This window comes from Hemiscyllium ocellatum, chromosome 9, assembly GCF_020745735.1.
Source record: "Hemiscyllium ocellatum isolate sHemOce1 chromosome 9, sHemOce1.pat.X.cur, whole genome shotgun sequence".
NCBI classification, from domain to species: Eukaryota; Metazoa; Chordata; class Chondrichthyes; order Orectolobiformes; family Hemiscylliidae; genus Hemiscyllium; species Hemiscyllium ocellatum.
In genome coordinates this window covers 7,344,657-7,361,315 of record NC_083409.1, presented here as the reverse complement: position 1 = coordinate 7,361,315, position 16,659 = coordinate 7,344,657, and the positions used below count along the sequence as shown (strand labels likewise).

The 16,659-nt window shown below is 38.2% G+C and overlaps 1 protein-coding gene across 1 annotated transcript; it reads right to left on the bottom strand.

The window, feature by feature from the left end:
• Window positions 1-4,898: 4,898 nt before the first annotated feature.
• Window positions 4,899-5,792, bottom strand: LOC132818893 (probable G-protein coupled receptor 139). Its single transcript, XM_060830037.1, has one exon. It carries the CDS (start codon window positions 5,790-5,792, stop codon window positions 4,899-4,901), a length of 894 nt encoding a protein of 297 aa, XP_060686020.1.
• Between the last annotated feature and the right edge of the window lie 10,867 nt (window positions 5,793-16,659).

Below are 16,659 nucleotides of genomic sequence, written 5' to 3'. Positions count from 1 at the left end.
ATCCAACCTGCACGTCATTGGATAATGCTAGGGCACACAGCTGAGATGGCAAAAACATACTCGGGTGTTGGATTCCTGGCATTGTTATCCACTTGTGCTGATAGCTAAGCTACCATGCTGCCACGTCTTGCAAAACCATGTTGTCACATGGCTACTATTTTAATTTCTGCAGTTGGATGTTCTACCTTCAACAGACATGAATTATGACATTAGATATTCACAACAACTGAACATGTGATATTTGTCAAACTAACTTAATTCCTTATAAATTGACAATGTAAACCATATACTAGCGCTCCCAAAATTGGTGAATTGATAACTGACTATCTCATCAGAGCGAAACATGTCAGGTGGGCATCAGGTCATGTACAAAGAGTGAGATGGAGGTCGGGAATGAAGTAAATACCATGCTCAGTGGCAGTTTGCGATCATTGAGAAAACAATTCACAAAAGCAGTGTTAGTGCAGCAATGCAGGGCAGGTTATACTTCTTGTCGTCTACAGAAATGACAGCATCACAGTCGTAGAAATCAAAAGGGCATTTGAAGGTCTTTTAGTCCACCGAGCCTACAACAGTCACAACAGGATAATTAACTATTATAATCCCTAGTTCTTGCACTGTTAAAGGCACATAGCTTATATAGGATCACAGGCAATCATTTAAACTCTTCTTTAATTTTATAAGGCTTTCTGCCTCTACCATCCTTATAGCAAATGATTCCAGATTCCGTTAATTGCCTAGGTAAAAACAACCCTTACAAGTCATGTAAACCTTCTTCTATTGCCTGAAATATATTTTCCCTGCCTATTACATACACATACACTCAATATGCCTCCTTAACCATTGGAGTACACTTTAGCATCAATCACATGTCTTCTTGCAAAGCAGCATGTCTTTGAGAGCCGTTTATTTATTTGTTGCAAATACTTCTGTAAATTTGTCAACTTCTATTTAATATCAAAATTTGTTCAAATTATTACATAAATATTAGAAATAAATATAAATTATTGAATGTTAACTTTGAATAAAATAAATACTGTTGGAAGACTGATACAGCCGTAAAAGTCACAATTTGTGATTTTAATATTTTATTCTGAACGCTATTTATATTAATCAGATAGCTGACCGATGACGTCATAGGTCACTTCCAGGACAATTCGTCGAACTGATCTTTCTGAAGAAACGAAATTCTGGCCTATCAGATCTGAAAATGAGGCAGGATCAGTTAACAATATCAACATAAAAGTCACAGGTAGCTGTGATTATGACATGAGTGAATATCAATTTAAATTTGAGAGAGACATTATTGGCTGTAAAATCACTTTTGATCTTTAAATATCAACAAATAAAAGGGAATAAAAATATCACTCCAATGAAGGGTTCATAGATTCGAAAAGCGAACTCGTTTTTTTCCCTCCACAGATGGGGCCTGACTTGATTTTTTTCCCATCGCAATTTTGATTTTGTCTTACAAAGAACGTGCTGGCTTACGTAAACTAGGTATGCCAGTAGTGATGCAGTTATAACAGAAATTAACAATTGCTGAAAGGAGACTTGAAGTTGCAAGTTTTCATCTTGAACTCATAAGAACTCGGAGACAAGGTGCAGTTTTGAACAAACAGAAACAGTTTTACATTGCATTACAATGTAAATATTGCTGATAATCTGGGTTATTATTGACAGGGATTTTCAGCAAACAATGCGACCTTTTAAGCTTAATTATCTGACCAGGCAGGTAGATTTGGTCTGGTGTTAATAGAACAACAAAACTTTACCTCGTTAAGTACTATCATGGAGTGATAACTTTTGAGTGTTAAGAGTAAACTGGTGTGCAAATAGATAAGCACTGCATTGGATTTATCCTCAGGTTGTCTGAGAAGCCAGGGAGTAGATTTCAGAGGCTTTGGCTTTCATTTTTATGTCGTCATCGGCTACAGGAACAATGCCAGAGGACTAGAGGAAATCAAACCTTGTCCCATTGTTCAAGAAGGATAGCATTGACAACACTGCTAATTGTGTGCCATGAGCCTAACTTCGTTTGTCGGTGCATTCTTGGAAAGGATTACAAGAGATAGGATTTGTAATCATCGAGAAAAGAATAATTTTGTTATTAGTCGACACAGCTTGTGTAGGATCGGTCGTGTCTCACACACCTTATGGAGTTCTTTGAGAAAGTGACCAAACAGGTGGATGAGGTTAAAGCAGTTGGTGTAAAGTATATGGATTTACGTAGGTTATTGGATCAGGATCACCATGGTAGACTATTGCAGAAAACATGGAGGCATGGGTTTGAGGGTGATTTGACGGTTTGGATCAGAAATTGGCTAGCTGAAAGAAGACATAAGCTGATGGCATATTGGGAATGTTCATCCTGGAGTTCAGTTACTTATGGAGTAAAGCACGTTAACTGTTTAGGGAACATTGAGGTTTGTCATTTTTTTTAAGGCGAGGATGAGGGCGGAGAAGGATGGGTTAGTATCTTTGAGGATGCCACTATGGTCGGTGCAGTTGTGGACAGCAACGAACCATTTTGCAGGTTACAGAAGGACATAGATTAGATTAGATTACTTACAGTGTGGAAACAGGTCCTTCGGCCCAACAAGTCCACACCGACCCACCGAAGCGCAACCCACCCATACCCCTACATTTACCCCTTACCTAACACTACGGGCAATTTAGCATGGCCAATTCACCTGACCCGCACATCTTTGGACTGTGGGAGGAAACCGGAGCACCCGGAGGAAACCCACGCAGACACGGGGAGAATGTGCAAACTCCACACAGTCTGTCGCCTGAGTCGGGAATTGAACCCGGGTCTCAGGCGCTGTGAGGCAGCAGTGCTAACCACTGTGCCACCGTGCCGCCCAAAGATAAGCTGCAGAGCTGGGCGGAGAGGTGGCAATGGAGCTTAATGCGGAAACGTACTTTAAATGAGAGGTGACAGGTATTGGAAAGATGTCAGAGGTAGTTTCTTTACTCTGGGTGTATTACAGTGTGGAACGCGCTGCCTGCTATTGTAGAAGACTCTCCAACGATAATGACATTTAAATGGTATTTGGAAAAACATGTTAATGAAAATTGAATAGTGTATGTTTGATGGGCTTCAAATTGGTTTCATATGTTGGCACTGGAATATTTATCAAAACAATGGTTATGAGCAAACCATTGTAGAAAATGGAGAAAAAAAGAAAAAAAAATCCAATAAGTGGAGAAATTGCTGATTGAGAAACAACGCTTACAGATCCTGTATTTGGATTAGTATTGTAAATGAATTGGAAGCAAATGCAATCAAAAGTAAAATATCGAAATGACAGAGACAGTTATAAGTTCAAGTAGCAGAGGATGCATTTAGAATCAAGAAATAAAACCTTATGCCTCTCAGAGACGGCTTTGCAACGTGTGATTCTGAAAGGATCTATTGTATCCGATAACAATGCAACGAAAGAGAGAAAAGGAGAAAGGGAAGAATAAGGAAAGAACTAAAGAGGAAGGAAGGTCAGAAAGAAAGAACGAAAGAGGAAGGAAGGTCAGAAAGAAAGGCAGGAAGAAAGGTAGAAAGCTATGTAGAAAGAAAGGCAAAAAGAAAGAAAGGTAGAAAAAAGGTAGAAAGAAAGGCAGTAAGAAAGGTAGTAAGAAATTTAGTAAGAAAGAAACAAAGAAAGAAACGTAGAAAGAAAGGTAGAAAGAAAGAAAGAAAGAAAGATAGGTAGAAAGAAAGAAGCAATCGTAGAAAGGGAAAAAGAAAGGTGGAAAGAAAGAAAAAAGAAAGAAAGAGAGAAAGAAAGATAGAAAGAAAGAAGGAAATAAAGAAAGAAAGAAAAAAGAAAGAAAGAAAAAAGGTATGTAGAAAGAAAGAAAGAAAGAAAAAAGGTAGGTAGAAAGAAAGAAAGAAAAAAGGTAGGTAGAAAGAGAGATAGGTAGAAAGAAAGAAAGATAGAAAGAAAGGTAGAAAGAAAGAACGAAAAAAGAAATAAAGTTAGGTACAAAGAAAGAAAGGTAGAAAGAAAGAAAGGTAGAAAGAAAAAATGTAGAAAGAAAGAAAGAAAGAAATATAGATAGAAAGAAAGTAGGTAGAAAGAAAGAATGAAAGAAAGAAAGAAGGAAAGAAAGAAAGAAAGAAAGAAAGGTAGGTAGAAATAAAGGTAGAAAGGTAGAAAGAAATAAAGAAAGAAAGAAAGAAAGAAAGAAAGAAAGAGAGAAAGAAAGAAAGGTAGGTAGAAATAAAGGTAGAAAGGTAGAAAGAAATAAAGAAAGAAAGAAAGAAAGAAAGAGAGAAAGAAAGAAAAAAAAGAAAGAAAGAAGGAAAGAAAGAAAGAAAGAAAGAAAGGTAGGTAGAAATAAAGGTAGAAAGGTAGAAAGAAAGAAATAAAGAAAGAAAGAAAGAAAGAAAGAAAGAGAGAAAGAAAGAACAAAGAAAGAAGTAAATAAAGAAAGAATGAAAGAAATACAGAAATAATGAAAGAAATAAAGAATGAATGAATGAATGAAAGAAGTAAAGAAAGGAAGATAGAAACGACAGAAGAAAGATAGATAGGGAGGGAGGAAGGAATGAAATAAGATAGGATGGAAGAAATAAACAATGATAAATTGAATGAAAGGAAGGACAAATCAACGCAGAGAAAGTGTCAACTGAAAGAAAAAAGTTGACCACAGAAAACACATCAAGTTGCAAATAAGATTGAAACTTAGCCCATGATCCCAATAAACATTTCCTTTCGTTTTGTTTTTTGCAAATAGTTGATTTCCAAAACTATTCGATCTAAGATCTTAACAGGCAGTGATTTACCATCCATTGAGTGATGGATCGTCAATCCATAACTTTCCAATTAAAGTTAAAGAAAGAATGTTTTCAAACGTTCTGATCATTGAGATACAAAATGAGATTTGTTTTGTTCTTCTTAGCATCTCAAACAGCCAGTGAGGGTGGTGTAATGACACATCAACAGCGTCTTCAGCTCTCCTTGGAACTTGGTTTGGGATACTGCATAGATGAAGACATTGTTGCAGGAACTGAGCAACTGAAACATGTTCGTCACCTCTTGAAAGATAAAATCTGGATTCTTGAAATCCAGGCCAGTGAAGTAGCCCTTATCAGTAATACGCACATAGAGGAAATGTGCTACATAGGTTACCCAGAGGAAGAGAAAGCTCATTGATATGGTGAATAACAGGACAACGGACCTTCTGCGGTTTGCACTCTCATGATCTGCACAATTGTCAATACCTCGCAGCCTTCTGCGGGCTCTGCTAGCAGTTCGGATGTGTCTTATGGTTAGAGCGTTGAGTAGCAAAATTAGGAAGAATGGTAGAACAGGAGTTAAAATGTGGTCCATCCAGTCATAGGCCTGCCATACAGGCGATGTGTAATAGGCAGACTTGATATCACAGAACCAGGGAGTTCCATCCAAGGTATACAATGGTTTGTAGGCGAAGCAGAAAGCGACATTCTTAATGCAACTCATGACAGTAACGCTTCCGATGACCAGCCACGCAGTTTTCTCAGTGCAGTACCTGCTCTTCAGTCTCTGACAGGAGATGGCAATAAAACGGTCAATGGTGAACGCCACAGTCAGCCAGACTGACCCATCGCGGGTAGCATAGATAAGCATGGTGCTGACCATACAGCCAGGTGTGGTGGAAAGAACACTGTCCCTGAAGTAAATGCCCCCGATCCTATTGAGTATGACAGCGGTGATAATGACAATGAAATCATTCACTACTATCATCAACAAATAATAAGTAATACACCGTGAAAGTCCACATCGTCCTCGGGATAGGTATATGATCGCCATCAAGTTGGCTGTGAAAAGGAAAGATGACAGTTTAAGAGACCACTTGAAAGTCAAAAATTGTGTCTAATTTCCTAGTTGAAGACTCTGATAGGTAAAAAGCCCCAGTCTCCTGTTTGATGTGCACGATTGAATGAAAATTGATTGACTAGAGAGGACTTCTTCTCCGGCACAGGTTCTGTTCTCAGACACTAATTGTGTCTCCAATCTTGGACGTCATTTGAGAATTTAGGTGCTTTAAAACCTTGAAGAACTTTTCACTTTGAGAAAATTTCCTGAGGTCACTCCTACTGATTTTGACTGTCATTACTGATACTGCACATACGCCCTGGTGTTTTGAAATTTGATCCTATGCTCATGTCACTGTTAAGTAAATACTCAATACTAAAGGAATTGTCTCTTGAGTGGCACTTTGGATCCCAGTTGATCAGCCATCACCTGAATCACGACACCCACTTGTCAAACAATACATCACTCACACGCCATCACGTTATTGCTCGCAGGGACTTTCATTCACCATCACCCCTCTGAACAAACATTTAAATTAATTATTTATAGTATTACTTTTCCAATGATAATTTGCATTTAACATTCTTACTATGGTTCTCAAAGTTCTCTAACGGCAACCAGCCTAGCTCAGTTCATATCTAGAATTTCCTCTAAACTACTCACATGTGAACTTACAAGCGTTAAGTAGAACAAGACCATCAGCAACCAAGAGCATGCTCCACAATCTAAGAAGACAGACATGAGGCTGGAAGAACACATGAAGCCAGGCAGCATCAGGAGCTGGAGATGTCGACGTTTCGGGTGTAACCCTTATTCAGGATCGCTGAAACGTAAACGTCGCCACTTCCTGATGCTGCCTGGTTTGCTGTGTTCTTCCGAACTCCTGCCCATCGACTTTGGATTCCAGCATCTGCAGTATTTTTGGCCTGTTTCTTCCACCATCCAAGAAGGACATACCTTTCGATTTTACCACAGATAATTCTGAATTTATTTGCCAGCCAACCTTTATCCACATTTACTTAAAAACGTGAATGTATGCACAAAAGAAACATTCATTCTCCACCACATTGCTAAGCTGATTTATGACATTATGCAATTCGATTAAGTTTTGCATCTATGGCTTCACAGCTTCAGATTCAAGAAATTCAACATTTCCAATCTATTCTCATAGAAAAACTCATGTAAACCTTCTCTGAACTATCTGCATTTACACCATTTCCTAAAGAAGGAAACCAAAACTCGACACTATAATTCAGATTTTGTCTGAATTCGTCTGTATTAATGACTAATAAGATCGCTAGTTTAAGTAGAATCTCTGTCTTGATTAAGGATAACAATCCATTAGGCTTCTTGATTATGGGCTTTACCGAATACCTGAAGTTTTGTCACATGCAATAGAAAGTGTAAATCAGGCTTTGCATAGAATCTCGACAGTTGTTTTCCCTTTAAGTAAAACTCTGCCTTTTGCACTTTTCTTCCAAAACTGAATACCTTCACAAGGTTAGGAATGTATTTAATGCATTTGGAAGTAAGAGTGTATCTTTGTCAAAATAAAGTATAAAACTCTAATGCAACGAGATAGGATAAACAGAGGAAGGGCGTTCTTTACGTCAGTTTAATCCAGAACCACAGGCTTCAATCCCACGAATATGAGTAAAACGTTTTGCTCTGAAATGAGAAGAAATATCATCACACACACAAAGTCGTGAGACTGTTGATTTCTCTCTAACAGAAAGCAGTCACAACCAAGACATTGATTGATTTCAGGAAGGATTTGAAATTAAATATATCAAAGGAAATAATATTAAAACTGGTGAAAACTGAGTTCAATCGTCAAGATGAAAGCAGACCAGTTTGAAAAGGTATAATGGCCGACTTTTACTCCCATTTACTTTGTAACCAGTTATGAAACACCTCTGCAGTAATTCGAATTTGAACTCGGATCTCGTAGCTCAGAGGTAGGCCAAAATTTACAGCACCACAAGGGTCGTCAGATTAAGCATCTCTTCTCTACCTGGAAAAGATAACACACGCAGCTTTGTGTTGAATTCACACAATTCTAACCACAAGACAACAGGGATGTTTAAATCTACCTGCATCCTCAGCAAACCGCTCATACCATCAAGATTACAAACTTTCTTGATAGGTTCGTTCATCTGTAAGTTTCATTACATTACCTTCTCTGCCAGGTCTAATTTACTGATGGAAATCAAACTCTCATGCAGGAATTACTGTTCGAGACAAATACATAATTATATGCAGTATGCGTTTCTGCCTATGAGATAATCATTATCCATTTTGAGATGCGAGCGTGCGCGTCATGGACTTTAACTTTCTGCAATACCCTTTTATGTAGCAACTTTTTAAATCTGGAAATGCGTGTGCATCAGGTCTAGGAGATCCGCCTTAACCACACATGAATTATCTATTCAAAAGGTATAAAGATATTGTTAGAGGTTGGTTAGACAAGTCTCCAACGTCTCCACATTACTGCAATTCTCCTGCCTACTGCATGCTTGAGACAAAAGATAAATCGTTTCTGTGTAACGAAGTATCCACCTTTGTGTTATTCATGGAGGCTTTCTTCTATTTCATTAAACTGTTGATCATCTTCCCAAATATCTCCTCTGTATATTTCTTCTTCATTGGGTCCCCCATGAACCATCGTCATCATGCATAATGCAATGGTTGATAGCAACAATATATTCAACAATTGTAGATACTTAACAATGGTCGATTTTAACAATAGATTCAACGTTTCCAGGTGAAATGTGAAGACACACAAGAAATGTTTAGTTTTACAAAGCCAAGCACATCTCCTTAGCGTTAAAGGAATTCAATTACATAATATAAAAAAATGTACAAATGGAGGTAAAATGTAGCACAAGACGACATAAATAACACATTGAAATCTTGCAAATATATTCACCTGTATCAAACATTTGTATTAGTAATCCTGTGTTCGCATTGGCAATGAGGACTGCACAGTTAAAACTCAAAATGCTGTGGGTAGAGTCGTAACGCTGTAGATCCGTGTAATCACTAAAAGTTTAACGATCTTTGACAGCATGTGAAAGAATTAGTTTACAGCGCTAATTAATTGTCTCTCATTATCAATAAAATTAGGGTTAATTCAACTGGACTACACAGCCAGAGCTGTACGTTTCATTACAACATTACTGTTCCATGAAAAATAATATTGTAAACCTTGCTTTCATGACATTAATTAAATTTTGTGCTCAGAGATATCACTTTTATGTAATATTAAGTATTGTTACTACTATTTCAGCAATGTAAAACTTGGTCACTGCACGTATGTTTCACATACTACATTAAATAATATATTTAATTGTGCACAAACGAAGTAGAACAAATATGCTTGATATCACTGTCATCCAGCATAATTTTCAACTAACCAAGCTCTTTGTATTTAGTCACAGTTCAGAAAGGAATGGCCACATCCCAAAATAAAGGCTGCATTATGATGACTCGCAAAATAAGAAAATTGTAACTGATGTTAACACCTACCCGGCACCCCAATGGCAGCGAGGACACAATAGTAAATTGCATAGAACAGGCCGTTGGCTGGACCATGCATTGTCTTTTAAATGCGATTAAAATTCGACAGACTATTTACCTTACCTTTGAAATAAATAACAAGCGGTCTCCTTTATAGCTGGTGAAAATCTCCAGGTAGTACATTAAATTCCAATATGCACCTTAATTGCATTTCAGTGAACACATTGATTAATTCTAGGTTTTATGAATTCTGTTTGTAATATTGCTTAAATGGATATGTTATACAAATATCGGGATATACTGTTTGGATATTAAATCAAACCCGTACCAAAAAACAAATTTATATCTCGATTAAGCGGAGTTCTTGATGTTCGATAATGTGCTGAGGTTCAGTCTCGAATGTCAAACTGTGTGATCACACCTCTTCCATGATCCCGATTTATTTTTCGATTTTTTTTTAAGATCTTCTATTTGTTTCTGCTTAGTGTTTTAGTTTTCATGGTTTCAGGTTGTAGGAATATTCATCCAAATTACAGATGATGAATTATTTGATACGATGCCTACACATCACTTGCTCTGCGTTACCATGCCATGTAAAAGTCGTGCATTTTGAGAGGCACAGGTCTTTTTACTTCATTGTGTTCCAGAGTCATAGGGATATACTGCACGGGGACAAAACTTTTTCTTCTAACTTTCTCTTGCCGACCTGATATTCAAGATTAATCCATTTTCCAGCATTTCGCCCATGTCTCTCGCAGCTCTTCCTTTTTCGCATAACCATCCAGATGCATTTTAAATATTGCAATCGTACCAGTTTCCAACTCTTTTTTCTGGCAGCTTACTTCGTATGCACACCACGCTTTGGATGAAAAGGTTGCCCCGAGGTTCCAAAAACATCTTTCCCCTCTTACATTAAACCTATTCAATCTCAGTATTGACTCCCAAGCCACGAGATAAAATTTTGTATATTTAAAATTTGAATGCCTCTCATGATTTTATACACTTCTATAAGTTCACCCCTTAGCTTTTGCCAGGAAAATAGCCCTATCCTAATAAACCTCTCCCAATGGCTAAAACCCTCCAACCATGGAAACATTCTTGTCAATCTTTTCTGAACCATTTCTGGTTTCACAATAGGAGGGAGTAGAGAATTGCAAGCTGTATTTCAACATCGGCCGAACCAAAATGCTGTACATCTGCAACATCACCTCCCAACTTCCATATTTAATGAACTTTGTAATAAAGTCAGGCACACCAAATGCCTTTTTCGCTGTCATACTTACCTGTGACTCAATTTTCAAGGAACTATGAACTTGCACTCCAAGCACTCTTTGTTCAGCAACGCCGTCCAGGAGCTTTCCATTCAGCATATAAGTCATGTCTTGATTTGCCTTTCCACAATGCAGCAACTCACATTTATCCAAATAAAACTCCATCTGTCCATCGGCCCATTGTCCCATCCGAACAAGATCCCATCATACTGTGAGGTAAATTTTTGTGCTATCAACGATACCTTCAACTTTGGTGTTATCTGCAAACTGGCAAACTATATTTCCAAGGTTCAAATACAAATAATGTACATAAATGCCAAAAAGCATTGGACCCACCAAGGACCTTTGTGGCATATGCTGATAGCAGGTCTGCAGTCAAACAGGCACCCCTTTGCTGATGTCCTCTGTCTACAACCTTTAAACCAGTTCTGTATCCATATATATTGTTCTCTCTGTTTTCCATGATCTAACCTTGTTAACTAGTCTACAATAAAGAAAATCTTCGAACTTTACTGAAGATCATGTCGGTCACAACAACCGCTCTGTCCTCATCAATTCTTTTTGCTACTTAGTCAGAAAACACAATCAAGTTAGCAAAACACGATATCTCAAGAACAAAGCCATGTTGACTATCTCTAATCAGTTATTTCTTTTCTCAATACATGTCAATCCTATCGCTCAGGATTCCCTCCAAACATTGCCCAGCGCCATTGATCTATGTAATTCATTGGCTTTTCCATACCACGTTTCTTCAGTGGAGGTACCATGTTAGCCAAACTCCAGTATTCCAGCAATTCACTTGTGTTTATGGATGGTACAATTATCACAGTAATGGATCCAGCAATCACGTTCCTCGCTCCCCACACAGCTCTCGGTTACACCTGATTAGGTGCTGGGGATTTATCCACCTTTTTCCGTTTTAAGACGTTCAGCACTAATCATTTGTAATATGGACACTTTCAAGAAGTTTCATGTTCTTTATCTGCCATATCCTTCTCCAAACTAAACCCTGATATAAAACCACGAGTTACGTAACTTGCCAATATCTTGTTGTTTCAATAGGCTTGCTCATTTTTAAGGGCTTTGTCGTCTCTCTCCAGTTATCCTGTCGTCCTTCATGCCTTCATAAAATCCCTTGTGATTCTCCTCAACTCTATCTGCTAAGCTACTTCATGTCTACTTTTTGTCCTCCTGATTTCTGTCTTCAGCATACTTTTCATGCCTTCATACTCTCCTTGGGATTTACTCAATCCCTGCTGTCTGTACTCGACATGTGCTTCTTTTGTATTGACCAACATCTCAAATTCTCCATCATCAAACATTCTGTGCGCCTACCAGACTTGATGCTCACTCTAACAGGGCTATCCTATCTCTGGGCTCTTGTTAACTCCCCTTTGAATGCTTCCCATTTTGCAGTTGTTCCTTTATATGCAACCATCTATCCCAACTCAACTTTTGTTTTTTTTATCTTTGATAAAATCATCAAAAGTGTCCTTCCCCAATGTAGAACATTAAATTTTAGATCCTGTCTATCCTTTTCCATCACTATCTCAAAACCAGTAGAATTATGATCGTGCGATTGAAAACTCAAAAGCAAAGAAAGCCATCAAATTCTCAAGGTACAGAATTTGCAGTGAAGTACTAATTGATAGATGCCATCACTTCGCATAAAAAGGAATATTCCGTAATTAATAAACATGTTTTTTTTCAAATAAGATGATAACAGCAATTTTGGTCTCAACAGGTGGGTTCAATGTAAGCAGTATTTGTATTAGTTTAACAATAATTGAGACAGACAAAAATTTCATGCAGCAATAGCTTTAACTTCGTGCAATGACATCGCAGAAAGTACCAATTATTGTAGTTCGTCAATTGAAAGGAAGGGTTTCTTTTTTGTACTTTCTTTGCTTTTTTTTCCTATCTGCGTGTTGGTCATAGCTTCACATCATTGTTGCACGAGTGAGTAAAGTGCAAGTTCTGAGGTGCCGTCATTGAAAGTAAATGTTTTACGACATCCCACTTCATCTATTTAAAGAAATGTGAATAAGAAAAGCAGATATTACTGCACAAAATCTAGGGAAATGGTTAAATGCCTCAAGTCAATATAAATTCTGTATGGAAAGGCTGAATACAATGTGTTAACAGGGAGTTGGGTGGAGAGAATATTGCGTCGGCTGTGTGGTTTGCTGAATCTAAACATTGGTGAGTAAATGAAAACACTTGAAATACAATCAGCATCACAGGTTGTCGCTTTAATAATTACTTTTAATGAATTCAGCTAGTTGAATGCCCAGACCTCCCTCCCCTAGACATAGGGACGGCTAAAATGCTTTGCATTTCACAGGATCTCGCACTTCAGGCTGTGCAGTGTGAATAAGGAACTGGATGAATAAATCCTAAATAATCATGCCCATTTCAGGTACTTGTAACAACTCTTCCATTAAATCCTTATTCAACTTAGCAAAACTGGAGGAAGATTCAATTGATTTCAATTGTTAAACATCCTGTAGATTCACAATTTTGAGCGGTGACTAAATGCATTTACACAGTCTCTGTCATTTATTTCATTTGGTTTAATGCAAGCTATCACTGTCAGTATTTAACGCTCAGAGATAAATCCCAAAGTTTCGAATTGGTGAACCTTCTCTAAAATATAGTTAAAATGTTGCAGCAACAAATTGTTGTAAGTTATCTATACAATTTGTAAAATGTATTCAAAAGGCGAAGAGCTGAGATCGAGCAAGGATGAATTTAGAATCAGATTGAGCAGAGTGGCAAAGTAAAGGAATGATTGCAAACTACAAAGAACTACGAACTCTGAAAACTTCAAAGATAACGTGTCATGAAGCTGTAGGTGTACAATACCTTCAAGAAAGTACAAGCTATCAGTGACAGCACCAAGTATTCTTAAGACAGAATACAATATGTGCTCGAACTACTAGGGCAGCTGTTTGCTTGGAAACGACAAAACAGATTCGAATTATGCCAAACACTTTAAATTATAATCCACAAAATACCAAATTCCAGTCAAGTTTCAGTTCATTGTATTTACAGTCTTAAAATCCAGTGACACAACCCAATGCTTTGGGATGTACGACCGGGAAAAAAATGAACTGTGGGAAGAGAACTTCCATCAGACTAACTGATGTAGACTGCCAGTAAGAATTCTCTAAGAGATAACTGTCTAGAGAAGGCGTTGGCAAAGAGAAAAAAAAAACCAACAGTGACCTGGAGAGCCAATCTTACAACGAAAATAAAGAGAAGATTCGAAGACTGACTAGTATTCCAAGTAAACTTGACTGTAATTCATAATCGGGAGTTTTGTCGGATTAGTATTATGGAAGGGAAGGTAACAAATAGTTTAGACAAAGGAATTGTTAACAATTGTTCGTTAATAATTCTGTGTTGTAGTTTAAGAAATGAAGTTAATCGTTAATTCACGTCGATCTTGAACAGTCATATTTGTTTACAGATTTATTCACAGGACAAAGCTTTTTTGTGTGTGTGTTGTTAGTTTTGACTTAAGCAGGACGGTTTGCCAGTGTCGTTATATTAGAGATTTTCTATTTGTAATCTGTACTCTGCTGAAATTGGATTTAATCTACCACTAGTCTATGCTCTTCTCTGAGTTTTCTGGGAGAATAATTCGATAGGAATCTTTCGATCTGATTTCTCTCCACAGATTCAGGCAGACCTGCAGAGCTTTACCGTCAATTTCTATTTCTGTCTCTGATTTACAGCAAATACAGTTCTTTCTGTTTTTGTGTCCTTTCTTGCATTGTTTACTCTCTTTTTCCTTACTATTCACAACATTTCGAAATTTTGTGGCAGTCCATCTACTTCGTTTCTCTGCATCATAAATATAAACAGAGCCATCATTGACACTTAAGGTTCAGCTTAGCATTACTATCTGACGTCTGGTGTTCAGCGAATTTCGGATCCAGACTGCTACTCTTCATATTATGCAAATGTCTCAAGAGTTACATGAAAGCCTGAGGTAAACCATCATATAAAATGCCCTTTGTCAGTCCAGTTATAGCCCATGAACGAAATTAATCAATTTATGCTCTGTGTTACTTCATCAATGACTCAGAAAAGTGAGTTGCTTAACATTTGAGAAATTATCTTCTTTCCTTAATTCACATTGGGCTCAATGACTAAATGTTATGTTACTAATTTATCCGATTTTCCTATCAGTGTACACGCAATATGCAACGTGTAACTTATTCTGTGATTGGAATAGATCTGCTGCAAACTTTTTAACGAAGGAAAAATTAATTTTAACACTTTGGCTTATTAGGCATGAGCAATAAACACGTACTTAGCCAGCAACGCATTCAGCTCATGTTTTCCTTTCTTTTAAAATGACATTCGTGGACAGTCACTGATATGAAAAAATATGCCTTCGTCCATTGCACGGAAAATATCCCAATCACCTTTGTGAAGCTGAAGATTTGGCGTGTTGTTTCGACATAAAATGCAACACAATAGTACTTAATTGTCAGGCGAAATATCATGGAAATATATATGTGTTATCCTTTCGTCTACTTTAACAATCGGAGGGAAGTGGCCAGTTCTCACAAATTAGCATTTTTATTTTGTTTGGTTTAGCAAACTGAAGCGGCTGGGAGAAGAGAAGCTGCTACAGCGAAACATATGCCGTCAACTTCAACAGATGTTTATAGAACAATTCAGCACAGAACAGGCCCTTCGGCCCACGATGTTGTGACGAACATTTGTCCTAGCTTAAGCACCTATCCATGTACATATCCAATTGCCGCTTAAATGTCACCAATGATTCTGACTCTGCCATTCCCACAGGCAGCGCATTCCACGCCCCCACCACTCTCTGGGTAAAGAACCTAACTCTGACATCCCCCCATACCTTCCACCCTTCACCTTAAATGTATGTGCCCTTGTAACATTCTGTTGTACCCGGCGAAAAAGTATCTGACTGTTCTATTCCGCTGATCATCTTATAAACCTCTCTCAAGTCACCCGTCATCCTTCGCAGTACCAATGAGAAAAGGCCTAGCACTCTCAACCTATCCTCGTAAGACCTATTCTCCATTCCAGGCAACATCCTGGTAATTCTCCTCTGCACCCGCTCCAAAACTGCCACATCTTTCCTAAAGTGAGGCGACCGGAACTGCACACAGTACTCCAAATGTGGCCTTACCAAGGTCCTGTACAGCTGCAACATCACCTCACGACTCTTGAATTCAATCCCTCTGCTAATGAACGCTAATACACCATAGGCCTTCTGACAAGACCTATCCACCTGAATGGCAACTTTCAAAGAACTATGAACATACACTCCAAGATCTCTCTGTTCCTCCACCTTACTAAGAACCCTATCTTTAACCCTGTATTTCGCATTCTTATTTGTCCTTCCAAAATGGACAACCTCACACTGGAAAGGGTTGCACTCCGTCTGCCTCTCCTCAGCCCAGCTCTGCATCATATCTCAGTCCCTTTGCAGCCGAAAAAAGCCCTCTGCACTATCCTCACCTCCACCAATCTTCGAATCATCTGCAAATTTACTGACCCACCCTTCGACTCCCTCTTCCAAGTCATTAATAAAAATTACAAACAGCAGAGGACCCAGAACTGATTCTTGCGGAACTCCACTTGAAACGGGCTCTAGACTGAATATTTACAATCTACCACGACTCTCTGACTTCGACCGATTTGCCAGTTCTCTGTCCAACTGGCCAAATTTCCTCCTATCCCATACTTTCTGAATTTCTGCATAAGCCTACCATGGAGAACATTATCAAATGCCTTACTAAAATCCACGTACACTACATCCACTGCTCTACCCTCATCCGCATGCTTGGTCACCTCCTCAAAGAATTCAATAAGGTTTGCAAGGCAAGACCTACCTCTCAAAAATCCGTGCTTGCTGTCCCTAATCAAGCAGTGTCTTTCCAGATACTCATAAATCCTATCCCTCAGTACCCTTTCCATTACTTTGCCTACCACCGAAGTAAGACTAACTGGCCTGTAATTCCCGGGGTTATCCATATTCCCTTTTTTGAACGGGTCACAACATTCGCCACTATCCAGTC

Bases quoted from the DNA above. Each gene is read 5' to 3' on its own strand.
- LOC132818893 (XM_060830037.1), bottom strand. From the start codon at position 5,792: ATGGCGATCATATACCTATCCCGAGGACGATGTGGACTTTCACGGTGT.